General features: G+C 37.3%; 1 protein-coding gene across 3 annotated transcripts in view; it reads left to right on the top strand.

The window, feature by feature from the left end:
- Positions 1 to 12,014, top strand: part of ZFYVE16 (zinc finger FYVE-type containing 16) — a 31,168-nt gene extending 19,154 nt beyond the window's left edge. For all 3 annotated transcript variants that reach the window (XM_032213485.1, XM_032213484.1, XM_032213483.1), the window contains 9 exons: positions 1,384 to 1,608; positions 2,149 to 2,231; positions 2,622 to 2,726; positions 3,653 to 3,803; positions 6,935 to 7,015; positions 7,635 to 7,797; positions 8,910 to 9,015; positions 10,039 to 10,200; positions 10,307 to 12,014. In XM_032213485.1, the coding sequence (XP_032069376.1) occupies positions 1,384 to 1,608; positions 2,149 to 2,231; positions 2,622 to 2,726; positions 3,653 to 3,803; positions 6,935 to 7,015; positions 7,635 to 7,797; positions 8,910 to 9,015; positions 10,039 to 10,200; positions 10,307 to 10,471 (1,241 nt within the window). In that variant the 3' untranslated portion in view covers positions 10,472 to 12,014. The remainder of the gene's footprint in view (positions 1 to 1,383; positions 1,609 to 2,148; positions 2,232 to 2,621; positions 2,727 to 3,652; positions 3,804 to 6,934; positions 7,016 to 7,634; positions 7,798 to 8,909; positions 9,016 to 10,038; positions 10,201 to 10,306) is intronic.
- Positions 12,015 to 27,265: the final 15,251 nt, after the last annotated feature.

Here is a 27,265-nt window from a genome sequence, read left to right as displayed (position 1 = left end):
TTAGACCTCTGGGCTCAATGCTGGTATTTGAGCTAATAAGGGGCTACCGCAAAGATTATCCTGAAACTGCAACTACCATGTTTCCCCAAGAATAAGACAGTGACTTATTTTCTTTTGACCCTCGAAATAAGCACTTGACCTTATTTTCTGGGAGGTCTTATTATTTTTGAAGTTCAGAGGTGACAGGCGTTGTAACCTCATTGTTGCTGCTGTGATGCAATATTTTCTGGGAGGTCTTATTTTTGAAGAGGGCTTATTTTAGCACATGCACTCAAAAGCCCGATTGGGCTTATTATCCAGGGAGATCTTATTTTCAGGGAAACAGGGTAGTACAAATGTGATGTGGGTCTGGCAGTCTTGTTAGTGCAGGGTAACACTGAATTTAAATAACTGCTTTTTGAGGCTTGGATTTAAGGGGATAGAAAAAAAATCTCTTCCGCATCAGTCTTGTCTTGCTATGTACAAGTAGTAGTCCTACTAGTAGTAGTAGAGCCGAGGTGGCGCAGTGGTTAGGGTGCAGTACTGCAGGCCACTTCAACTGACTGTTATTTGCAGTTCAGCGGTTCTAATCTCCCCGGCTCAAGGTTGACTCAGCCTTCCATCCTTCCGAGGTGGGTGAAATGAGGACCCAGACTGTGGGGGCGATATGCTGACTCTGTAAACTGCTTAGAGAGGGCTGAAAGCCCTATGAAGCGGTATATAAGTCTAACTGCTATTGCTATTGCTATTGCTTTACTTATGATTGCATTTGAGTCCAAAATTTCTGTTCCTAAGAAATTTTGCTGAGACAGTTGCTAAGTGAGTTTTGCCCCATTTTACGACTTTTCTTGCCACAGTTGTTAAGTAAATCACTGAAGGTCTTAAGTTAGTAACATGTTTGTTAATTGAATCTGGCTTCCCCATTGACTTTGCTTGTTGGAAGGTCGCAAAATGGAATCACATGAGCCTGGGATACTGTAATCGTCATAAATGTGAGTCAGTTGCCAGGTGTCCAGACATTGATCACATGAACATGAGGATTTTGCAACATTGAACTGAACTATTGTAAGTCGAGTACTACCTGTACTAAAGGTCATACCTGAGAGCACCTGAGATGTGTACCTCTTGTCTTGAATCAGCTGATAGCACAACAGAAACAGATTCTTCATAGTATCAAATAGATAAACAAATTTTTGGGTAATGAAATGACTGCAAGAAAACAACCAATTTCAGAGAGCAGTAAGGACCCCTCATTAAAATCCCAAGTTACAGATATTTTCCTTTATTAGATTACAAAATGTCCTTCAAAGAGCCGTCTGTTTATTTCTTTTTTGCGTGAGAAATTTGATTCATTTCCATTTCTTTTTGTTACATCTTTGATTTCATGTGTTCTTTTGATCACAGGAAAATTTATTGGAAATTTGGAAAATATTACATTCACTGAAGACTTTCTTGGAAGCAAAGAGCATGGTGGATTTCTGTTCGTTACACCCACATTTCAGAAGTTAGATGATCTCATGCTACCTTCAAATCCCCTTTTATGTGGCATTCTTATTCATAAACAGGAAGTACCTTGGGCAAAAGTTTTTCCTATTCGCCTTATGTTGAGATTAGGAGCTGAATATGGGGGTAAGTATATTTCAATTTTAAATATTGAAACTATTGAATCTATTTATTGAATTCAATATTGAATGCATTGAATATTCATATAAAGATATATTGTGTGGGTTGATCTGAAGTTTATACTTTTCTCTTATTATGAAAGACTTGTCTGTTTCATTGGTCATTTTGGTTACAGTGGTACAATCATTTCTTTCTTACTACTGGACCATAGACTGAAAATAATATGTCATGGTATTTATATAGATCCATAGTTTAAATTTTATATTATTCAGGCTTTTCCATTTCTAAAGAACATTAAAGGGTTTGGGCATTATGGTACCACTTTCTGCCATTATCCTCATTATATTATCCAAATTTTTTTTTTCCATTAAGCATTTCTTTCAAGGGGCTTTATTTGCTATGATGCATTTAAGACTGGTGTTTAAAATATTATACTTTCCATCCATTCAATTTAGTCAATTTTAAATGCAAATACTGAGTCTTATGTTTAAACTTTCAAAGAGTATCAATAAACTCTATGCATTTCTTGTTTTTTTTATTTATTAGTCTATCCAACTCCATTGACAAGTATCAGACATAGAAAGCCACTGTTTGGAAAAATAGGCCATACAGTCATGGATTTACTTGTTGTAAGTATATGCGATTGCTTGTATTTCATTAGTATCTTCTATACCAAAAGAGAATGTAAGAAAATAGATGAAGCTTGCTATTACAAACATTCTAATACTGCTTAAATATCAGTGAAATACAATTATAGAAACTATCAGTAAATGCATGAAAGGAAAATAATTAAGTGGAGTTAATAAAGATGATATTCTTGATGATATACTGTATATGTGCAGTTCATTGCTATGAAACTACTAATTTATTTATTTATTACTAATTAATCTTATTTTGCAGATAATTCATTACCACTGTTCATAATATAAAAAATAGTAATTTTTATAGTAGTAGTAATGAATTACTCACATGGTTCAAATTAGACAACTTAGATTAATCTTATTTTTATTGCATTGCAGGACCTTAGAAATTATCAATATACATTACATACAATAGATAATTTATTTATCCATATGGAAATGGGTAGAAGTTACATTAAAATACCTCTGAGGAAATATAATGATGTAAGTATAATTTCTGTTAACGACTTGGTACTAGATGAAAGAATTAGCAGCTTCATGGATATACAGAATTTTAAATGGGTTGTTCTTTTGCAGCGGAACATTAAATTGCTAAATGGCATGACCCCGTTGCAATACTTATGAACATTTATTCTAGGATTTGAACTTGAGCCAAGTTTGTGGTCCAGTGGAGAAATACCAGAGATTTCTGTAAAAGCTTTGTTTTCCTTTTAGCATTTCCTGCTTTTTCTGAATAGACAAAATATAGGCTCATATTCTCACTAGGTGATTTTTTTTTCAGGGTGTTTGGATAGATGACAATGATGAATTGTTGTCCTGACTTCTTGAAGAATGGATAAAATAAAATGTAGTAAATTATTAGCCAAATAACTATTCTGCTTTCAAAAATATTGAAAACCTTTTATTTAATACTATTCATTTTATTTAAGTCAAAATGTAAAGATGGTTTCATAGTACTGGAGAAAGCTAGCCTATATTATTTTTGTTCTATTAATGTTTTCCCAAATATTAGGAAACCAAGTAATACTTCTATACACTCACAGCAAGTCTGAAGAAAAGGGATTTGCAGTGTAGGCACTTACCAATATTGTAAAAGAGAGAAATAGGAACATTAGTTTTTGGGAGGAATTCTGGTGTGCTAAAAAAAGGGCCACTGGATGAGTCTGAGGAAAAGGCTATTTAATTGAAATTGTTACATGTAAGTGAATATTACCATATTAATATTTTGAGTTTAATATTGGGCATGTTCAATCAGGAAAAGTAACAATAAATATTCATGACATTGCAACTAGTATAATACAACATAGTATACCATAGCATAGCAATATATTATCATAAAATGTAATGTAGTATAGTGTGATGTAATGTATGATATGATATAATATAATATAAATGTTTTGGTCTTCTAGGTAATGAAAGTAATAAACACTTCTAACGAACATGTTATTAGCATTGGGGCAAGTTTTAATTATCAAGCTGATTCCCACTTAGTTTGTGTACAAAACGAGGATGGAATATATCAAACACAAGCGAACAGTGCCACTGGAGATCCTAGGAAAAGTAAGTATCATTCTGTACAATATTGGCTGGGACTTTAACCAAGCATGTCTAAAGACAGTTCTCCGTAAGTTTGTGCAGTATGTGCAGTTCCCCACCAGAGGGAAGAACACTTTAGACTGTATGTACTTTAACTTGAAATAGGCTTACAGAGCAATCCTCCTCCCTCACCTGGGTACATAACCCAAATAGTCATGGATTCTGACCATCTTTTTCTGCTGTTATGCCCGAAGTATAGTATAGTCTTTATTGTCATTGTACAAAATAATTAACAACGAAATTGGTTTTAGCCTCACTGGTGAAAAATTATAGCAGAAGGAAAAAAGATAAATAAAGAAAAAGACCCTAGTCATATGTTTCCATATGTGCATGAAGTGATTGTGGTTGTGTTTAAAAGTCTGACAGCCCAAGGATGTCCCTCTAAGGAAAACAACCCAGCTAGTCAGCCGCAGGACTCTTTTGAAACCACTGCGTGGAACATATTCAAATATCCAGAACTACATGAATACACCAATGCCATACTCTCTTACATCAAAGTGTGCACAAGCAACGTAACAGTCAACAAGTGCATCAGAGTCTACGGGAATTGTAAACCCTGGATGACTGCAGAGGTACGGATGCTTCTGAGAGCCCAGCATTCCGCCTTTAAGGCAAGGGACAGTGACAAATACAAAGAGGCCAGGGCAAATCTATGAAGAGGCATTAAGATGGCAAAACAAAAGTAGAAACAAAATATGGAGAACAAAATCTAGCAGACAACAACCCGAAGCAAGTGTGGCAGGGACTGCCGCACCTAGCCAACTATGAGGGCAACATGAGGAAGACAGTCAACTCTGATGCCTCGTTGGTAGAGTAGTTGAATATCTTTTTCGTCTGCTACGAGGTGAAAAGATATGACCCCTGCCCGCCGGCCCTCTAACTCCCAGCTACTCACCTTGTATGAACACCAAGTGAGAACTACATTGAAGGCTGTGAACCCCAGCAAAGCTGCAGGTCCATATGGGGTGCTGGGGATAGTAGTAAAGACTTGTGTCAACCAATTAGCAGAGGTCCTGACAAGGATCTTTAACATCTTCTTGCAAATGGCCAGTGTTCCATCATGCTTGAAAGCAGCCACTATCATCCCAAAGCCAAAAAAAACAGCAATTAACTGCTTGAATGACTACAGACCTTTTGCATTAAAGTTTGTAGTGATGAAGTGCTTCAAGAGATTGGTTCTTCAACACCTTAGATCATGCCTCCCACCAAATTTTGACCAGTACCAGTTTGCCTACAGGAAGAATAGGTTGACAGACAACGCCATAGCTTCTGCTTTACATTCCGTAGTGAGTCATCTAGAGAAATGTGGCAACTCTGTCAGAATGCTTTTCATAAGACTACAGCTCAACCTTCAACACCATTCTGCCGAGCATCCTTATCGAATAACTAACTGACTTGAATTTTCCCTCTCCCATCTGTGACTGGATTAAAGATTTTCTAATGGACCGGCCACAAATAGTGAGGACTGGATCTTTCATATCCTCCTCCCTGAAGCTCAGCACTGGCTCTCCTCAGGGCTGTGTGCTCAGTCCTTACCTGTCTTCATTATACATATATGCTTGTGTATCTTCTGACCCATCCACTGTGATTATCAAGTTTGCAGATGATACCAGCGTATTGGACCTCATTACAGGTAGAGACGAAGCAGCATACAGGGGGATAGATTCAAAAATTATCCACATGGTGCTCAGAAAACAACTTGCACCTGAACATCAGCAATGCAAAGGAGATAGTGCTTGATTTCCGGAAGAAGAGAGAGGAACCTGCCTAACTTTACATTGAGATGGGCTGTGTGGAGAGAGTCTGCTCCTTCAAATTCCTGGGAGTCCATTTTAGCTAAGATCTCACCTGGAAAAACAACACAATCCAGGTGGCCAGGAAGGCCCAACAGAAACTCCACTTCCTTAGGGTCTTGTGGAAGAACAAGGTGGAACAACAACTGATGCCCTCCTTTTATCGGTCAACGATAGAAAGAGTTCTCACGATATGGTATGCTTGACAACCATAGATAGAAAGACATTACAGAGGGTGATGAGTAGGGCACAGAACATCAAGGGATGTCCCCTGACACCACTAGATGAAATCACTAGGACTTGCTGCCTTAGACGAATGAGGAAAATCCTCAGGAATGATTCACACCCTGGTCAGCAATTCTGGCATAGCCAGTTGTATGGACAGGCTGAAGAACATCTTTTATCCATGGGCTGTCAGACTCCTGAATGCAACATAACATTGTAAGCATGTAGTGTGATAGACTTACAGGACCGGTGCAACGTGCAACGTATTCATATTGGTGCAATATATTATAACATAATGTTATGCACTTTTTTGTACAGAGGATTGTGTGTTTGTTAATACGATTTACTGGGTTAGGAATTTTCTTTCTTTCACTGTGAGTTATTAAGATGTATTTGTGTTAGGGTGGTGCACTAAGGGAAGCTCAGCCAATCTCATTATTCACATTTTGTGCATTGACAATAAAGGTTTGAAATAACTAGCACGCATTCCCATATACATATATGTATATAACATTATATTACACTGATATAAACATGTTGCACGTTGCGCTTACCCTGCAAGTCTATCACATTAAACCCAATTATGGTGTTACATTGCATTCAGAAGTCTGATGGCCCACAGATAAAAGCTATTTTTCAGCCGATTTGTTCTGCTGGCTATGCTTCCATATCTCCTGCCTGATGGTAGGAGAGTAAAGAAGTGCTGACCAGGGTGTGAATCATCCCTGAGTATAACTCAGTTAAAAAAAATTGAAGAAAATAAATATCTATATCTATTTCTTTTCTAGATTTGCAACAGATTAAAAGAATAGCTGCTGAATGTTATGGTTTGTAGACTTTTTGCATGCAAATCATTCCCCCTCTGTCTCAGCTTTGGCCATGTTCAGAGAAGTTAACAGTGGCATTTTGTTACTCTGAATTACATAGGCATAATCTGAGGAGAAATGATCAAAGTGTGATGTACTTGTCTACAATTAAAGGAGTCAAAAGAATTTCATATATAGCTTTCTATGTGCAATATTATGCTTATATTATGTGGTATTAGGATGAACAATTAAATCTAAGTTGTTTATTCAGTTACAGGTGCAAGTTTTGTAGTGTTCAATGGAGCACTGAAAACATCTTCTGGATTTCTTGCTAAATCCAGTATTGTTGAAGGTATGGATTATCATGCTTACTAGAATCAAAAGATTGGTTCAAATGCAATAAATTACATTATTTAATGTAATGAAGCAGAATTGAACTTTTTACATGTGTAAAGTGGTAGTGCTGGGCGAAATGTTAACAAAACATTGACTGCAGGTCAGAAAACTTTTGTGTGTGTGTGTGTGTGTGTGAGTGAGTGTGTGTGAGTGTGTGTGTGTGTGTGTGTGTGTGTGTGTGAGTGAGTGAGAGAGAGAGAGAGAGAGAGAGAGAGAGAAGAAACCTCCCCCATAAGATGATCATATAATTTGATGATGATGTTATCTGTTCAGTTGGGTCTGACATTAAACCATATAAACCTATTATTTCATGATTGAAATGCTATTACCTATGGATTAAAAGCTTTAAAGTATGATATAAAATATTCTTTTGCCAAAAGTTCTGCATTTTATGTTTTATTGATAATATTTTCTAGTGGCATTAAACAAAATGATGTCTGCCTCATTGTGATAGTTTTGCCAAATTTTGTGGTCTATCCACTGGTAAATCTCAACAATAGGAATGCAGTTTCAGTTGTTAAAAAAATCCATAACTTGGCTTTTATGTTTATTAAATGTGTTGTGCTTCTTCATAGATGGAATAATGGTGCAGATCACTCCAGAAACTATGGAGGGCTTGCGTCAAGCTCTGAGTGAAAAAAAAGACTTTCAAATTACATGTGGTAAAGTGGATTCAGGAGATTTCCGAGAATATGTAGACATTTGTTGGATAGAAAATGATGAGAAAACAAACGTGAGGTATTTATTGTGTATTCTAAGCAGAAGTGTCATACGTATTAAGATTTTTTTACAAAATGCCGACGTTCTTTGTAAAATGGCTAATACTTGGAAATTGGCTGAAACACTATTAATAGTGCAAAAGTGTGGTTAAGTAAAACATTACATGGCCATGCTGGACTTGCAATATAGATTCTGTTGCAATTGTTAAGCAAATTACCTATAATCATTTAATGAGAACATTATGTGATCATAACTTGCAATTTAACTTCCGGCTTCTCCATTGATTTTGCTTGTCAAAAGCCAGCTGTGCAGCACACAACTAGCAATTACATAATTGTAGGTCAGGACGATTGCTGTAAATGTGTAGTGATTATGTAGCACACAAATAACAATTACAGGTAGTCCTTGACTTATGACCACAATTTCTGTTATTAAGTGAAACAACAGTGAGTTTTAAGTGAGTTTGGCCTCATTTTATGACCTTTCTCACCACAGTTGTTAAGTGAGTCACTGCAGTTGATAAGTTAGTAACCCAGCTGTTTTGTGAATCTGGCTTACCCATTGACTTAGTTTGTCAGAAGATCGCAAAATCTGATCACGTGCAATGGTCATAAATATGAACCAAATTTTAATCACATGGTCATGGGGATGCTGCAAAAGTCGTAACTGAAAAATGGTCATAAATCAGATTTTTTAGTGCCGTTGTAAACTTGTAATTTGAGGACTACATGTACGTACATGGCTGAAGGGAAAATAACAGTTCTAAGTTCAAAAAATAATTGTAAAGTTATTTTTTTCAATCTGCAGTAACTTTAAGCAATTGCTAAATAACTATCAATAACCAAGGACTACCTGTATATTATCTATCCATGTGGTTCCCTTAGTAAAATATAGTAGTGGTTTACCATTAACTTTTCTTGTCCTGCATGAAATAATATCCTTAGTGGTGTAATTCATCTTCAGCAGCTTATATCTGCTGCCCAAAGGAACCTCTTTGCTTTAGTTGGGTAGCTGGGAAGCCTTGGGTGACACGCTTGGAGTAAGTTTTTTTGGAGTTAACTTCTGATATTCTAAGCATATCAGAATAGCTTGATTAGTCCAAATAATATAATTTAAACCTTGCATCATAGAATTACAAGTCCGATAGATGGGAAATCTATGGAAGGAGTACAGAGTGAAAAAATAGTTCAAGAAGAATGTTTTGAAGTGGATGGAAAACTTGTAAAATGTACAGAAGTAAGTGAATGTTGCTTTTAAAGAAAATGCAAATTAAATGAAATTAGGTAGAATATTACATGTCCTCTGAATGTAAAAGAATACTGAATTAACCATGCATCTGCTTTTATCTCCACTTGCGGTTCTTATTTTGTCCATTAAATTAAACAGTTTTCTTTGGGACTATTCTGTTCAAGCTTTATTATAGTGAACACTCATCTAAAAAAGGTTAAATTACACACACCCAAAAGCACCAAAATACCTGGACATAAAATCTAAAAAGTTGAAATTTTCAGCCATTGGTATTTTGATGATGACAAGCAAAATCTGATCCATCCCCCTGTAAATAAATGAGGATAATTTTTAAAGTTGATATTATTCACTCTGATATAGTGCCAATAGAATAAAAGGCTTCATAATTTGACCATCTCCTATGTTCCTTACTCTGATTCACATTTGTTTCTTCATATGATTCTGCCATCCTCGTTCTTTTAATGATTATTGTATTATAACCATTTTTGTCCATTGATTTCTTGAGAAAGACAGTATTTCTGAATTCTAAATATGAGCGCTTTAATGGTAAATAAAATGAGTAAATGATACTAAACAAAAATGGAAAATGACAACTCTAGTATATATCTTCTCTAAAATCTAGGTACTGAACTCTCAATACCTCTTTACCCTTATCAATTGTAGCTGTACTTCTAATATTATAAACATGTTTAAAAACTATACTAATAGCAGTGTAAGTCTGATTATCAGGAGATGGTATGAGAGTTGGGGATGCTTCAAAATGCAGTAGCATAAAAGAGCAAGGTGAGGAGGGCCAATGAGAAAGTTCATAATTTCCTCTTTTGAATCTTAAATAAATTCATTATAGAAAATTAATTGTTTTTGTCTGATGTTGGTTCTTTATTGCCGTTGTCACCCTGTTTAAATATTTATCTCATCTCTTTATTGGTTATCTTTTTCTAATTATTAGAACATATAATGCACTGCTTAAGAGAAGCTATTAATGTTTTAATTTTTAAATTAATACTTTAGGTATTCTATCTGTCAAAGGTTAGCGAGCTACACAATAGTGTTCATCAGCTTGCTAAAGAAATTGCATTGGCTTCTTATATTGCACTTGGAAAACATCTCAAAACACTGAAAAATAATGGAATGAACAAAATAGGCCTCAGAGTCTCCATGGATGTCGATATGGTAAGCTTTTAAAATGTTGCATTATCTGTAATTTAATTATAATTATTTATAATAATTTAGAAATAAATTAGTAATTACTAATTAATTTTTTTGCTTTTTCTTTTAGGTAGAATATCAGGCGGGATCTGGAGGCCAGGTTCTTCCACAGCATTACTTAAATGATTTGGATAGTGCTTTGATTCCAGTAATTCATGGCTGGATATCCAATACTACAAGTTTACCACTGGAAATGGAATTAATATTTTTCATTAATGAGTCTCTTTTAATATAACTGGCAAGTTTATGATAATGTAATGAACTGAATTGCTCTATTCACCAGTACCAAAGCAGTTAACATTACATTATGAATGAAATATTCAAGTGTTTTTATGCCAATGATTAAGCAGTCTTCTAAGAGAGCTTTATTTAATTAAAAGTTGTTTTTCCATCTTTACTTAAACAGGAAATTAATGAAACTTTCTTTAAGCTCTGAAATGTTACATTTAATACAATTAAGGCAAGGAAGGAATAGAGTTAGCATGTGTGATTAAGGAATTATCTCCATTTTACAGATAATTTTAATATTCTTTGCAATTACTGGTAAATCTAGTGAATTATTCTTAACTATTTGGGGTGATTTGTAAAAAAAATTATAACATTTAAGTGGACTGGAAGTTTCTTGCTGCATAGTTCAGATATAAAAGCTGTTAATTACTAGAATATTGGCATAATTATCCTATCTTGAAAATGTTTCTACAAGTATAATTATCTTTATGATGAAACCAATGTGTTTTTGCCAGATGTGATCATTTTATAAAGTTATAAATTTTTAATATTGGTATATTTTAAAGTAAATATTATTGCTGGAACTTGAGAGTTCCCATTTTAATGGCTGACTTTGTTATATATTTATAATGGCTTTAATGAACATAAAATTAATACTTTTTATATTAAATACTTAATAATGTTGTATTCTTCTGTGCTCAGATATATAGCTGTTTCTTGGATTTTCCAAGAAGTAATAAGAAGTCAGATGACCCTTAAAGTAGTCATCTTGTAGCAGTAAATCAGGCACGAAGCCTGTCTATGCTCCTTTCTCTACTTTTTGAGACCTCTTGTATCCATGTTTATGTTCAGGGACAACAATGTGTTAGTTTGCCACAAAATACCTGAGGCTCTTTATAGAAGTCTTATTTTTGTAATGGGTTATTTTCAATAAGTAAGCATTTATGTACCAGAAAAATGATTGATATTACTACTCAAGTAACCTAAATCAAGTCTGATAATGCCTGCACATTGTTGCTGTTTGTTGTATACTATAGGAAATTGTATGTCAGTGTGTCTTTGAATTATTTATACTTATATTCCTATAATGGAAAACATATCATATTCTAATTATAACTATGCCTTGACATTAGATGTGTACATGAACTACAGTTACAAAGGCAATTTATTGTTCAGATATTTGACAAATATAGAATAAAGGCACAGAAGTGTAGAAGACTCCAATAAACTAGTCCCATGGGCCATTGTAATGAAAACATTGTACTCCTTTGTATCAAGAATTGTAAATTTGTTGTAGACTAAATGTTATAATATGCACCTGTTTCTCTGTTCTGCTACTGTTGAACATATGATGGCAGCAGACAATGTTAAATGTTTGAAGCATTGATCCATACTGTATAATGACTTCTCGAGACACAATTTTGTATAGCACCAAGATTTATTCTGTATTAAGAGCTGTTTCATTCTCTGGAGGATGATCCTTTTATAACTAATTAATAACATTAGGCTTTTATTTTAGAATATAAGTATTACTATATAAACATAAAGATTATCAAAAACTTTGTAAATTAAGCTCATGATATTTTAACAATACAGAAACAACATTTTAATTTTTCTATTTAGATCTCTTAGATACTTCTTTTCTTTTAATGGTTCAGTTCAGTTAAATTTCATCAGTTCCTTTTATGTTTTTAAAAAGGTATTCATCCAAGTGTTGGCAGCTCTTTTGATAGCATTGATCAGAATAACATAGAATAATAGGATTGGAAGGGCCCAATCCCATGCTCAGGCAGGAGACCTTATATGATTGCAAATAAATGGTTGTCCAATATTTTCCTGAAAATCTCCAGTGATGGAGCACCCAGAACTTCTGAATAATTGCTGTCATTGTCAAGAAATTCCTCCTTGGTACTCAGTTGGCTCACTCTTTAATGATCTTCCACCTGCTATTTCTTGTTTTGCCCTTGTGTGCTTTGGTGAATAGGTTGACTTCCTCTTCTCTAGAACAGCTCCTCAAGTTCTGAAAGACTGCTATCATGTCACCCCTATTCATTCTCTTTGTTAGACTAGACTAGACAGACCCTTATCTTTGTTGCTCTTCTCTGTTGCTCTTATCTTTGTTGCTCTTCTCTTTCTAGAGTCTCAGCATCTTTTTTTTTGTCATGGTGGCCAGAACTAGATGCAGTATTGCAAGTGCAGTCTCACAAGTGCAGTATAAAGCGGTACTATCACTTCACATGATCTTGGTACTATCCTTTAGTTGAAGCAGTTTTGGATTGCATTAGTATTTTTGGCAGATGTAGTACACTGATTGCTCATACCTAATTGTTGGTCCACTGGGACTCTTAGATGCCTCTCACATAACTACTGTTAAGCAGACACTGCCTATTTTGTATCAATGCATTTGTGTTTAAGTGCAGGATCTTACTTGTTTCACCACTGAACTTCACCTTGTTGGATAGGTCCCAATGCTCAAGTCTATCAAGATTCTTCTGAATCTTGAGTTTATCTTTTAAAGTGTTGGCTATTTCCCCCAACTTGGTGTCTGCAAATTTAATGAATTCTCTTTCTATCCCCATCTCCAGATCATTTAACAAAATGTTAATGAGTACTGAGCCTAAGACAAAAATTTTGAGGTACTCTACCACATTCTTCCCTCAGTGTGAATGTTGCTCTAATGAGGACTACATGCTGAGTGTGGCTGATCAGCAAATTGTGAATTCATCTAGTGGTGGTATTGTCTATCCCACATTGTTCTAGCTTACCAAGAATTAGACTGTGATCTACTTTGTCAAATGCCTTACTGAAGTCTTAAGTCTGATCCACTAATTCAGTTTCAATTAGATAATGTTTCTTTTAATTCAATGTTTCAGTTAATTTAATGGCTCTTTCTAGTCACTAAAATTGGGAGTGATACCTTATTTTATATTACTGAAAATTTACTGAATAACCTATGAAAAAGCAAAGTTATGACGGTGTTGAAAGCATAGATAATAAAATGTGAGATTGCAAGAACTTCATATCTAATTTTACATATCTAAAGGAATCTTGGTATTTTCCTTTAAATAAAAGTGTTCCTTCACTATATTTAAATATACTTTTTAGACTTATTATGATATGACAGTTGGATGGAAATGGCCCTCGATAGAGGTCCTCTGTTGCCTCTGGCAAGGCATTGACAGTTTTATTAATGGCAAGTTTTCCTCTTGTTGCCTATAATTCATCTGCAGTTCATAAGTGGGACCATCCAAAGATTACCTCAAGGTATGTACAAATCTGTAAAGCATTATCACTCAAAATGACTAGAATCAGGATTGGGAATAACAAATGTCACAACAGGATAATTTTCTGCTAAGCATGGATGGTATCATAACTTAGTGCTGAAAGCTGTCATTATGTGGTTTATTTGGTTTTGCTATATGAACTATGATTTATTTGGTCAATGAAATTAAATAAATCAGCACTGTGTATGAATTCAATCATTATGATTACCTTGCAATATTTCATAATGTGTTGGGTAAGCAAAAGGGTTTATTCTTCAAAATATTTTTCAGGTTGAGCTGAAATTACCAAACATAGTTGGTACAGTCACACAAACACACACTTTTTTCTCTCAAAAAAGAAGCTGAAAATCTGGGTGTGTCTTATACACTGAATACAGCATTTTTTGCCTCCTGAAACCCCGCCCCTTCACCAAAATGGCCGTGCATAACTTCTAGGAAGCTTAAAAGAGCTCCTGGGGGCTGGGGAGGGAAGAAATGAGCAAAAAACATTTTTATTCAATTTTACCCCCCCCCCCAAAACCCCAGGAGCACTCTATAAGCTTCCTAAAGGCTATCCATGCCCCCCCCTTTTTTAAAAATGGGCCATTTTTTGCTTGTTTTAGGGGGGGCTCCCTCCCAGGAGCACTCTACAAGTCCCTAAAGGCTATTCATGCCTTTTTTTGGGGGGGAAACAGGCCCGTTTTGGCAAAAAAGGGCGTTTTGGGGGGGTTTGCAGAGTGCAAAACTTTTTTTTTTAATTTGCCTTTCCAAAACCTTGGTGCGCCCTATACTCCGGTGTGTCTTATACTTCAAAAATACGGTAAGTATAGCTTTAATTAAGTATTGCACATTAAAAATATCATTTCAAATTGTCGTCCTTCATGAATGGGGCATTATATTTGTTTTTAAAGATTTAAGGTAACTACTTTCTAACCCAACAACTATGATTCTTCATTGATTAGCGTAAGGAAGTAGCTAAGGTTGTGCTTCCAAAATATAGCGCTATGAAATAAATACCCACATGTATCTTCACCACATCATGAGAAAGGCAGAGCTAGATGAATCAAAAGTTGGAATTAAGATTGCCAAGAGAAATATCAACCACCTCAGATATGCAGATGATACCACTCTAGTGGCAGAAAGTGAAGAGGAACTAAAGAGCCTCTTGATGCGGATGAAGGAGAGCACAAAAGTTGACTTAAAATTCAACATTAAGAAAACTAAAATCATGGCATCTGGCCCTCTCAATTCCTGGCAAATAGATGGGGAAGAAATGGAGGTAATGACAAATTTTATTTTCCTGGGTTCCAAGATGACTGCAGATGGGGCTGCAGACAAGAAATTAAAAGATGCCCCTGGGGAGGAAAGCTATGGTAAATCTAAACAGCATACTAAAAAGCAGAGACACCACTCTGCCAACAAAAGTGTGTATAGTCAATGCTACGGTTTTTCTAGTTGTAATGTATGGCTGTGAAGGTTGGACCATAAGAAAGGCTGAGCACCAAAGAATTGAGGCCTTTGAACTATGGTGCTGGAGAAGACTCCTGTGAGTCCCTTAGACTGCAAGGCGATCAAACTGGTCAGTCCTAGAGGAGATCAACTGTTCTGACTGTTCTGTAGAAGGCAAGATCCTGAAGATGAAACTCAAGTACTTTGGCCACCTAATAAGAAAGAAAGACTCGTTGGAGAAGAGCCTGATGATTAAGGGCAAAAGAAGAAGGGGTCAGCAGAGAATGAGGTGGCTGGATAGAATCATCGAAGCAGAATTAAAGTTGAGATTAATTCTGACATTTGTGTCATTTATTTTTGTTTTGATTTTGCAGTCTGGTGTGTAGGATTTGTTGTGCCTTAGTACTTGATATAAGACATAGAAATCTTTGAAGTAAAACTAGCATAATACATGAGCCTGCCACTATATGACTGTATTTTGTGGCCTGAAAAAGCCAGGGTTAATTGGACAAATAAGACCAGAAAGCAGTGAACTAGTGTTTGCCACTTTTTAAGTTTAAGATTAGCAGGTTTAAGGTTAAGATTAGCCTTGCATGACTAATGACTCAGACCACAAAATAAAACAGGAATAAATAAAAGATCACAACTGAACTTTGTATAATTATTTGCATATCATTAAAGCATATGCTGTCAGGAAGTCAGCATTCTGTTGCTTACCATGCTTATTCACTGACTTCATAAGCAAATCATGCTGAGCATTTTGAAATTACACTATTATAGCAGTATGTTACAGTTACTCCTAAGGAGAGGAGACTGTTGCTTTTCATAAAATACTTTTCAAATTATAATTCTATCCATTCTTAAATTCCACAAAGCATCCTACCTTTATGCATAAACATTTACAGGGGCTATTAATTTCAAGTCCACATTACTGAATATTTATATCAAAAAACAAACCATGGAAACTAATATATAAATCAGTATTAATAAAAGTAAAGGTTCCCCTCTCACATATGTGATAGTCATTCCCAACTCTAGGGGGGCGGTGCTCATTTCCATTTCAAAGCCGAAGAGTCTGAAGATGTCTCTGTGGTCATGTGGCCAGCATGACTTAAACACTGAATGCGCATGGAACGCTGCTACCTTCCTACCAAAGGTGGTCCTTATTTTTCTATGTGCTTTCGAACTGCTAGGTTGGCAGAAACTGGGACAAGTTCACTCCCTTACGCGGCACTAGGGATTCAAACTGCCGAACTGCTGACCTTTCTGATCGATGAACTGTGTCAGCCACTGAGCCATCGCGTCCCTTTAGTATTCAGTTTTACAGCATAATAAAATATTGTTCAGTCATTGCTGATTAAACTGATAAATATTTCTCTATGGTTAATAACTGCTTTGAGTTCTTGTAAATTTTTATCAACAATGATAACATCTAGCCACTTTGTATTCTTTTGCCCTCTTTTCTGATTGTCTTTGGTTTTTGATTTTTGGCTTTATTATTAATGCTTTCAGAGAACAGTTTTATTTTACTTCATCTAGTATTGTTTTTCTTGGGAGTCCAGAGTTTAGTTTTCTACAGCATCAAAATTCAAAATTATTTCTATAATATTGCAACTGGGGAAAAACCATGACTGTGATCATATGTACCTTTGTTGTCAATGTGGTGTCTTTGCTCTTTACTTAGATTTGTCATAGTTTGTCCCAAGTACCAGCTATCTTTTTCAGGTTGGAGTAATAAAATAATATAAAGTGTTTATATTTTACTGAAATAGTCCCCTAGGGGGAGCTATACCATGTGGTAATGGCGGAGAGAAGGAATATGTAAATACTTGAGAGGAGAACAATGAACTGTAAGAGGAGTGGCTATGAATTGAGCGGGAAAAATGTGATTGCTTGATTGGCCAGAAGGATGCCAAGGGCTAATTGGTTAAAAATTGTATTCCCAAATAAGGTAAAAGATAGGGTAATTATTGTCTCTGATTGGTCTGTAACCACCCTCGTCAGGCTAGCTGACCAGGAGTAGGAGGAGTTAGGGAGGGTATAACTGCTGTTTCACTTTCGAATTTGGTGTGGCTCTCCTTTGTGACTCAGGTGAAGTCAGGGTGAGACCCACCAACGCTTTGCAAACCGTTTTCAAATTAACTCTGATTTTTGGATAATAAAAAGGAATTTTATTCTTCTACCCCGAACCTCGTCTCCAGAATTCTTTTAAAATTCTACAAACAAATTGGGGGCTCGTATCCGGGATCCAATCTGCGCTGGAACTCTGAGGGATTCTCCTCAGGTGCACCCCTTTCCTTTTTGAAAGGAGAAGAATCACCCAGAGGACTGCGCAGCTCTTGGAAGCCCGTAAAAATTGTGCGATAGACGAGCAGTAGGGGGGGTTGAATAAAGGGAAAGGGGTTGAATAAAGAGGAAGAGACGGCTTGGAGATCGACCGGGAAACATCTGTGCACAGAACCCTGAGTGAGTACCTGGTAAAGACACCAGAACACAAGATCCAGGGCGGTCAGGAAGTGTGTGGATGTGAGAACTAGCAAAGGGGCCGGGTGGAAGTCCTTTTGAGGAATCTCGGGAGATTCGCAGGACGGAGTGAGTGATGGGGATATTGTGAATATCCAGAGACGGTGAGGTGTGGAATTGAAAGGAATTGCTGGGAGGGACACAGGAGCACATACTCAAGGGAAGGCTACCTACCCATAAGAGAGATGGGGGGTAATACAAAGTCGACTGAGTCAGGGAAAAAGTGTGTTAAAAGGATCCAGAAAAACCCCAAACTGAAAATCAACCCGAATGGCCCTTCGGGCAGAATATTGGCTGGATGGGGATCCCCGCCCTATAACCGGGAGATTTTGAGGTTGGGGTTGAACAAAGAAGATATGGTTAATTTATGTTGTTTTATATAGTGGAAAAATGATAATGTTGAGTGGCCACGAGATGGCGCTGTAAAATTACTTTCAATGCCGTAATCTGTATGATTATGTGAAACAAAAGCAATGTAAGAGTTTAGACAATGAGTTAGATTATGCTTTATTGTGGAACCCAGATCTTTGGCCTTCGGAAAGAATTTTGATAGCCAAATCTAAAAATATACAAATAGAAATCAGAGGGGACATTAAATACCCATTAGTAAGGCCAAATTGGAATAATAACGATGCAGAGGGAAGACAGAATATGATGGATTTGAGATCAATAATCATAAAAGGAATGAAAGAAGCTATTCCACAAGCACAAAACATGACCAAAGCAGTAAATATAAATCAAGGGAAAGATGAGGACCCGGCAACATATTTGCAGCATCTTAAGGACGGAATGCGGAAATATGCTGGGGTGGATCCGGACAATGCTCTAAATATCCAATTGGTGAAAATCCAGTTTGTTACCAAAGCCTGGCCGGATATTGCTAAGAAATTACAGAAGAGGGAAAATTGGACCACGGAAGCTATGAAGGTTCTGTTAAGAGAAGCACAAAAGGTTTATGTAAACAGGGAGGAGGAGGTAGAGTCCTGAGAACACCCCTCCAGTGTATGTTGAAGAATTTTAAGAAGGCATATAATGGGGATTATGGGGACCCCCCCCCATCAACCCAGGCTAATTTAAAAATATTTTGTGAGTCAGAATGGCCCACTTTTGGTGTAGGATGGCCCCCAGAGGGAACTCTGGATCCTAGGGTTATAAGCTTAGTCCATCAAGTTGTAACAAACTCAGGAACTGGCCACCATCAGGTGAACTGAAGAGAAGTTCTACCTGAGTTTCTTCCCCAAAGCGATTAAGAAGTCCACAGGGACATGTTAGAAAGCTGTTAATAGTTGTATTTTAAAAGAAAAGTAGAGCTCGAGCCCCACCCAGATGCAAATGATGTGTTAATAAAATATCTATATATCTTGCTCTTTAAAACTATGCCAGCGTTCTGCTGGGAGAGCTAAGAGTTTGGACCTTTAAAACTATGCCAGCGCTCAGCTGGGAGGTCCAATCTAGAACCCTGGCCAAGCAATGTGTGGACAAACATCCCTATACATTGTCTCTATAAATCTTGACCTTTAAAATTATGCCAGCGCTGCTGGGAGATCAAGATAGAAACGGAACATCACAGGGCAGAGACAGGTATTAACGAAATAGTGCTTAAAGAGATAGAACAACGGGTGTAACTTCGAGCAAAAGTAAGAAAGTTAGCAGATAATAAGGTAAAGCCTGACTGAATGGGAAGACCTAGGTAATTGGACTTGATTAATTTGATGTAATGTCTGTTAAAAAAAAAATTATTAGGCGTGCATCTATACTAATAATATGTAGAATTGAATGGCGTTGAATTGATTGTGATATGTTTAACCAAGCTAGCAGAATAAATAAGCTTATCAGCTTGGGCTTGAAGCTGTGGGGGAGGGGAGAGTAGTTAGGATTTAAACTGCTCTCTCTGAGTTTCTCCGCTGCTTGGAGAATGAGCCATAAGTTCTCCAAGGAAAGAAATTTGAAGATTTAAAGTGACAGGACCTCCCCCAGGCCTGAAAGTGTTGTTTCATGGTATGTGTGCATGTGTGTGTGTAATCATTTTCAGACCTGGAGGGAAGTTGAGATTTCTTAATAATAGAAAATGGAGCTCATTGGCTTATGTACATCTCCCTGAAATAATTATAATAACTGCTTTGTATGAAAGAAGAATGAAATGGGATATTTTTGTATGTGAAATTAATCTAAACAAGCAGCCTGATTGCAGTGCAAATGTATGTCATGGTAAAAGTTGATATGAATGTACTATAAAGAAACAGTAAGCTGCAAGATTGTTTAATGGTATATGCATGTATGCTTGTGCGTTATCATTTCCAAACCTGAAAGGAGGGTGAGATCCTCTAATAAATAAAATGAAGCTTGGTGGCTTGTGAAAAAGCTTCCCGAAATAATTATAATGATTGGTTGGCATGAGCAAGCATGATTGCAGTATGAATGTATATGTCCCCGAAAGTGATAACTGAAGAGATCCAAAGACCTGTGATCGCCTGCGTGAATCCCCCCCCCACTCTTTTCCCCCTGAGTCATTCTTTGGAGGAAAATAGGAGAGGTGGGGAGAGAGTGTATGTATGTGTTTGAGTGAACGAAAGCTCCGGTGAGGGAATTGCGCCTATTTAGGGAAGTAGGTGAGTTATTGCAAACATGATTAATCAAAGATAAGTATGGGGACAGGTTGGACAGTAGAGAGTAACGAGAAAGTGATAAAAGAGTGGGAGAGAGGGAGAAAGAAAAAGAGTGAAAGAGACAGAAAGAGACAGAGGACAGAATTGTTGCCTATAGCTTTCTGCCCACCCCCAGCTAATGGGCCATTAAGATGGCCCGGCTAGCTCACTTTACATAATAAAGACTTCTCCTCACTGCAGCTGTAGGGGGAAGGGATATTACTCAACTGACCACAAGGCATCTGAGAAGTCATCACAGCCTAGATGAGAGAGAAGAATGGAAAAGAAAGAAAAAGAAAGTGAACAGAAACAAAGAGATAGAGGATGAGAGAAACAGAGAGAGAAGAGAGGAAGAGGAAGTGTTGGGTTTAGAGGAAGACCAGGAATGAGAAGCAGGGGCGGAATAACCAGAGGAGAAATGATAGGAGAGAGAGGAACTTGCTTCCATTGTGGCAAGACAGGACATTTTAAGAGAGAATGTCCTGCTCTGGCCGGGGAGGAGCAAATTAACCGATTGATGGAGGAAGATGAAGGTATATATTAGGGAAGTCAGGGGCCCTTCATTAGGAGTTCCCGCCGGGAGCCCTTGATAAATCTGGAGGTGGGAACCCAGGAATATACCTTCTTAGTGGACACTGGAGCATCTCGCACCTCTGTGTGTGTGATGCCAGGGGAAGGTAAAATTGATAATCAGACCCAAATATATATATATATATATATATATATATATTATATATATATATATATATATATATATATATATATATATATATATATATATATATATATATATATATATATATATATATATATCAAGTTAGTGGGGTAAAAGGGGAAGCTTTTAATGTGAAGCAGTTAGAACCAGTGAAAATAAGATATGGGAAAAATGAGATCCGGACTCTAAAATTATTGTATGTGCCTGAAGCAGGAATTAACATCATGGGAAGAGATTTGATGTCTGCCTTGGGAATTACAATAAGCTTTAATAAAAGTGAAACAGTTTATGTTCTAACAGAAGAGAAAGAACAAAAGATTGATCCTTTAGTTTGGGTGCAACCAGGAAATAGAGGTGGATTAGAGATAGAGCCTCTAAAAATAAAATTGAAACCTAATAGTGAGGTAGTGAGCCAAAAACAATATAATATTTCGATAGAAGGAAGAAAAGGTCTCCAACCAGTAATAGATCAGTTGGTGGAAGACGGGTTGTTGGAAGGGACCATGTCACCTTACAATACCCCTATATTGCCTGTAAGAAAACCAGATGGCACCTATAGGATGGTGCAAGATTTGAGGCTTTTGAATAAAATTGTGGAAACTAGGCACCCGGTGGTCCCAAATCCTTACACGATTCTGAGTAAAATACCTGTAGACCACCGCTGGTTTAGTGTAATCGATCTAAAAGATGCCTTTTGGTCTTGTCCTTTGGACAAAGACAGTAGGGCCTTATTTGCATTTGAATGGGAAAACCCTTTTACCGGGAGGAGGAGACAATATCAGTGGACGGTGTTACCACAGGGATTTACAGAATCCCCAAATTTGTTTGGACAAGTATTAGAACAAACTTTAGAGAAGTTTAAATTGCCTAAGGGAGTGGGTATGCTACAATATGTAGATGATCTATTGATATCAGGTAAGAAGAAAATAGATACTGAGGAAGGAACAATAGCTTTACTAAACTTTTTAGCCCAACAGGGTCTGAGAGTAAGTAAAGGGAAGCTTCAGTTTGTAGAGCAAGAAGTAAAATATTTGGGACATTTAATTAGTCAGGGTTCGAGGAAGATAAGTGCTGAGAGAATCCAAGGTATTGTGGAGCAACCAAGGCCTAAAACGCAGAAAGAATTGAGAAAGTTTTTGGGACTGATTCGATATTGCAGGCTATGGATAGAAGATTATGCCAAACGGACAAAAGGATTATATGAACAGCTAACTCAAACAAAGCCATTTAAAATCGGTTGGACAAAGGAGCTGGATGAGGACTTTCAGGAGCTGAAATACTTGTTAGTGAAGGCCCCGGTTCTCAGTTTACCTAATTTGGAGAACCCATTTCATCTTTTTGTCACCGTGGAGGGGGGAGTAGCTCTTGGAATCCTGACACAAATTTGGGCAGGACAGAGGAAGCCAGTTGCATATTTGTCAGAGAATTTGGACCCAGTGGCCCAGGGATGGCCTACTTGTATTCAAGCAATCGCAGCGGTAGCCTTACTAGTAAAGAAAAGTGAGAAGATCACAATGGGGGGAGCGCTAATTGTAAGCAGCCCACACCAAGTGAGAACACTGTTGAGACAGAAAGCTGGGAGGTGGTTGACTGATTCAAGGTTGTTGAAATATGAGGGTATGTTGCTGGATCATGCTGACCTAGTTCTAACAACGGACTCGGCATTGAATCCAGCACAGTTCCTCAATAAAACTAATTCATCAGGAGGTGAAGAAATTGAACATTGGTGTAGTGAAATAGTGGATTTAGAAACAAAAATTAGGCCGGATTTACAGGATACCCCTTTGGAAAAGGGAGAAAGATGGTACATTGATGGTTCTTCACGAGTGGTGGAGGGGAAAAGGCAAAATGGGTACGCTATAATTCAGGAGGGCACGTGGGCTCTTTTGGAAGGGGGGAGGTTGCCAAACCATTGGTCTGCACAGGCAGCTGAATTATATGCCTTGAAAAGAGCTCTCATATTGGGGGGAAAATCAAATTTAACGATTTACACCGACTCTAAGTACGCCTTTGGAGTGGTGCAAACCTTTGGGAAAATCTGGAAGGAAAGGGGGTATGTGACAAGCCAAGGGAAAGACCTGATCCATCAACAATTAATAGAAGAAGTATTATCAGCCCTTGTATTGCCACATAGAGTTGCAGTGGTGCATTTAAGGGCACATCAAAGAGGGGATGAAATAGAGAAACAGGGAAATAGGCTGGCAGACCAGGAGGCTAAAGAAGCAGGCATGAATGAAGTCATTGAACAGATCAAAGTTATGATTCCCCATGTGTATGAAGTGAAAGAAATACCAATTTTTAATGAGAAGGAGGAGAATAAAATTAAACAAATGGGGGGAAAGAAGGATGAAGAGGGGAAATGGTGGTTACCAGATGGGAGACAAATCCTCAATTACCCCCTAATGAGACAAATCTTTGAGAGATTACATGAGGGGAGCCATTGGGGAACTCAGGCTTTGATTGATGAAGTACTAAAGAAATATGCAGGAATAAAAGTTTATACTGCCGCGCAACAAGTGACCCAAAAATGTATAATTTGTCAGAGGGTAAATCAAAACCAATTAAGGGAAAAACAAAGAGGAGGGAGGCCTTTAGCGCTTTATCCTTTTCAAAATATACAAATAGACTTTACTGAAATGCCACAGGTGGGAAGATATAAATATTTGTTGGTTATTATAGATCATTTAACGGGGTGGGTGGAAGCCTACCCATGTTTTGATGAAACTGCTAGAACTGTTGTCAGATTAATCTTAGAGCATATTATACCAAGATATGGAGTGGTTCAGAGAATCGATAGTGATCAGGGAAGACATTTCACGGGGAAGATTACTCAAGGAATTGCTAATGTATTGGGAATTAAGTGGGACCTGCATAGCCCGTGGCATCCGCCCTCTAGTGGAAAGGTGGAGAATATGAATGGAAAAATTAAAGTAATGCTGACAAAGTTGTATTTGGAGACAGGAATGAATTGGATGAAAACTTTGCCAATAGCCCTGTTTAGGATAAAAACACAACCCAGGAGGGATGTGGGAGTCTCACCTTATGAAATATTATTTGGAATGCCACTAAGGAATGCTGGGATACGAATGGGGAATTTACCTAGTAAAGACAAAGGGTTGATACAATACTTGCAAATACTGTCCCAGACTTTTGATTCTTTCAGAAAAACGGGCTATTTAATACAGACTCCTCCATTGAGCTTCAAAGTACATTCCATTGAAGTGGGAGACCAGGTGTGGATAAAGACTTGGAAGGACGATTCCCTAAAGCCAAAGTGGGATGGACCATTCCTGGTGTTGCTGACCACAGACACTGCCATCCAGACGAAAGAAAAAGGCTGGACCCACTACACCAGAGCGAAGAGAGCCAACTTGGAGGAGTCGGAAACATGGAAAGCCTTTCAAAAAGAACCATTGAAACTGGTGTTAAAAAAAAAAAAAAAAAAAAAAAAAAGTGACTTATATCCTTTTGAATATAACCCTAGTGGCGGTTGGGGGAGAATTATGGATTGAACCACCTAGAATCTTTGAACCTGATGGAACTTGGACACAAATTCGGTGTTATAATGACAAGGAGAGTGAGTGTTTTCCCATGAATTGGATCTTTGAACCCAAAATTTGGTGGTATAAATCTAAGTTACAACCAAACTGGCAACAAGTAGGTCAGGAGGAAAATTGGATAGTGGTAACACAAAAGAGAGGGGGTAAGTGTCAAACCACTCTATATTTGCAAATAAACCGAGAGACTATAGGAAGATATACTTGTACAATGTGGGAGGAGAAAGACTATTTAAACACAAGCTCTTTAGTGGTCTCCCCAAGTTCTTTCGAATTTCCTCCTATCCCCTCGTGGATGCTGACTGCTTCGGCTATTAGGAGACGCTCCCTGCAGAGAAAGAATAGAGCCGTTGGTATGGTGATCTGTTTGAAAAGTGGGGGACATCGAAAGGGAGAGTTCCAATACTGGAAAACTGCCCAATATGGATGTAATCTGACTCTGGAGGTAACACCAAGGCAAACTCAGAGAGATCCAGCTTGGACTTGTAAAAATCAAAGTAGAGAGTGGATGAGTGGAATCACCCAGATGTGTGAAAATGCAACCAGGGGAGACTCAAGGTGCTATTGGAGGGAAGGCCTTGTGGTTCAGTGGTTGTGGCACGGAAGGGGAAGACACTGAGAATCTCCACTTTCTATGTGATAATACTAGGAGTCAGTATTTACAACCAGGAAGGGGTTGTGTAAAGTATTGTGGGAACCTGCTCGGAGTCATCAACCAGCCTATCCCTTAAACCCCCATGGAAAAAGAAAGAACAGAGCATTACTTGCCATAACCCAGGCCTACTCACAAGGTATAATGTGACCCTGTGGGTTGGATTGGGAATTATTAGTGGACAACCTGGGGCAGCATTACTAAAATATCTTAATCATACGGTGGTCACCAAAGAAGAAAAATGGGAGCTTTCATTAGATGTATGTAGAGCAATGGATATGATAGCCTTCCGAAAATGTGGTTCACAAACCTGGACTGGCCTGTTAGATGAAGGAGGGTTCCTAGGGGACATTTTCAGAAACTGGAAGCAAGCCTTATTTATGGTTGGTGTAATTTTTATTGGATTAATGTTGTTGCCATGTCTAATCCCGGTAATAAGAAACTTAGTAATCACAACTGTGAAAAGTATTATGCAGGCCCAACAAACAGAGAAAACAATGATGGTACTAAAAGAAATTGGTAACCAAATACACCTGTTGGAAAGTATGGACACTCTACACCCTATGAAAAATACTGAAACTGAGAAAGAAAGATTGAAAGAAATAAAAGAAAATATTAAACAAATCACCAAATAAGAAATGGGGGAATTGGAGTAATAAAATAATATAAAGTGTTTATATTTTACTGAAATAGTCCCCTAGGGGGAGCTATACCATGTGGTAATGGCGGAGAGAAGGAATATGTAAATACTTGAGAGGAGAACAATGAACTGTAAGAGGAGTGGCTATGAATTGAGCGGGAAAAATGTGATTGCTTGATTGGCCAGAAGGATGCCAAGGGCTAATTGGTTAAAAATTGTATTCCCAAATAAGGTAAAAGATAGGGTAATTATTGTCTCTGATTGGTCTGTAACCACCCTCGTCAGGCTAGCTGACCAGGAGTAGGAGGAGTTAGGGAGGGTATAACTGCTGTTTCACTTTCGAATTTGGTGTGGCTCTCCTTTGTGACTCAGGTGAAGTCAGGGTGAGACCCACCAACGCTTTGCAAACCGTTTTCAAATTAACTCTGATTTTTGGATAATAAAAAGGAATTTTATTCTTCTACCCCGAACCTCGTCTCCAGAATTCTTTTAAAATTCTACAAACAAGGTCTAGAGTCACCATCCCTCTCTAAGTAAACTTACTTCTCCAGTTACTTGCCTTGAGTTACCATTGCCTGTTAACTATCTTCAGTATTTTTAATATTGAAATGCTGATTTTTGTGCTTTTTTTTTTCATTGTCAACAATGGATTCCTTTAGCTTTCCTTGCTTCCAGCCATTCAAGAGGCATCATCGGTTTATCTGTGGTTGATATTTCTTCCAGAAATGTTAATTACAATTGTTTTTCAAATTTAGTATATATGATGATATATTTTCCATATGTCAAATAATTAAGAGAGCATCCAATCTTGACCCATCCCTTTCCCACTTTTGAGCCATTTAGATATCCCATATTATTACATTCTGATCATCACATAGTATGTTTTATTCACTAGACAGGTAGCCTTATATATGCATGCTTCCATGGACTGTCCACACCTTGTCCTCACAGTTAAAAGCTTTTATTAAATCAATAGACATTTTTGTCAAATCCCTTGCCATCTGCAGTATTCATCAAATATTAGCAATAGGATCCTGGGACCCTTGATAGTTTTACAACAACAATATCTGGCATCTAGTATTTGTACAGTATTTGGCACTTTTTATTCTAAACTATTATTGAACAAGCAAACTGGGAAACATGCGTGCAAAACGCCTTCCTACAAATAGCAAGGGGAGGTTTCCCCAAAGATGCAAGTTACAGTTTTAATTACAGTGATCATCATTTACTAATCCTGCTAAACTATGAAGCACATTTTACAAAAATGGGATTTTGGGCGAAAGAAACTACTTCAGGGTTCAGTTTTCAAATGTCGGTAAAACTGGAGTAAACTCTGATAAAAGTCAATCTGTAAAAG

Source organism: Thamnophis elegans, chromosome 3 (genome assembly GCF_009769535.1).
Source record: "Thamnophis elegans isolate rThaEle1 chromosome 3, rThaEle1.pri, whole genome shotgun sequence".
NCBI classification, from domain to species: Eukaryota; Metazoa; Chordata; class Lepidosauria; order Squamata; family Colubridae; genus Thamnophis; species Thamnophis elegans.
The sequence above is the reverse complement of the archived record's forward strand: the minus strand, read 5'-3'. Positions and strand labels throughout refer to the sequence as shown.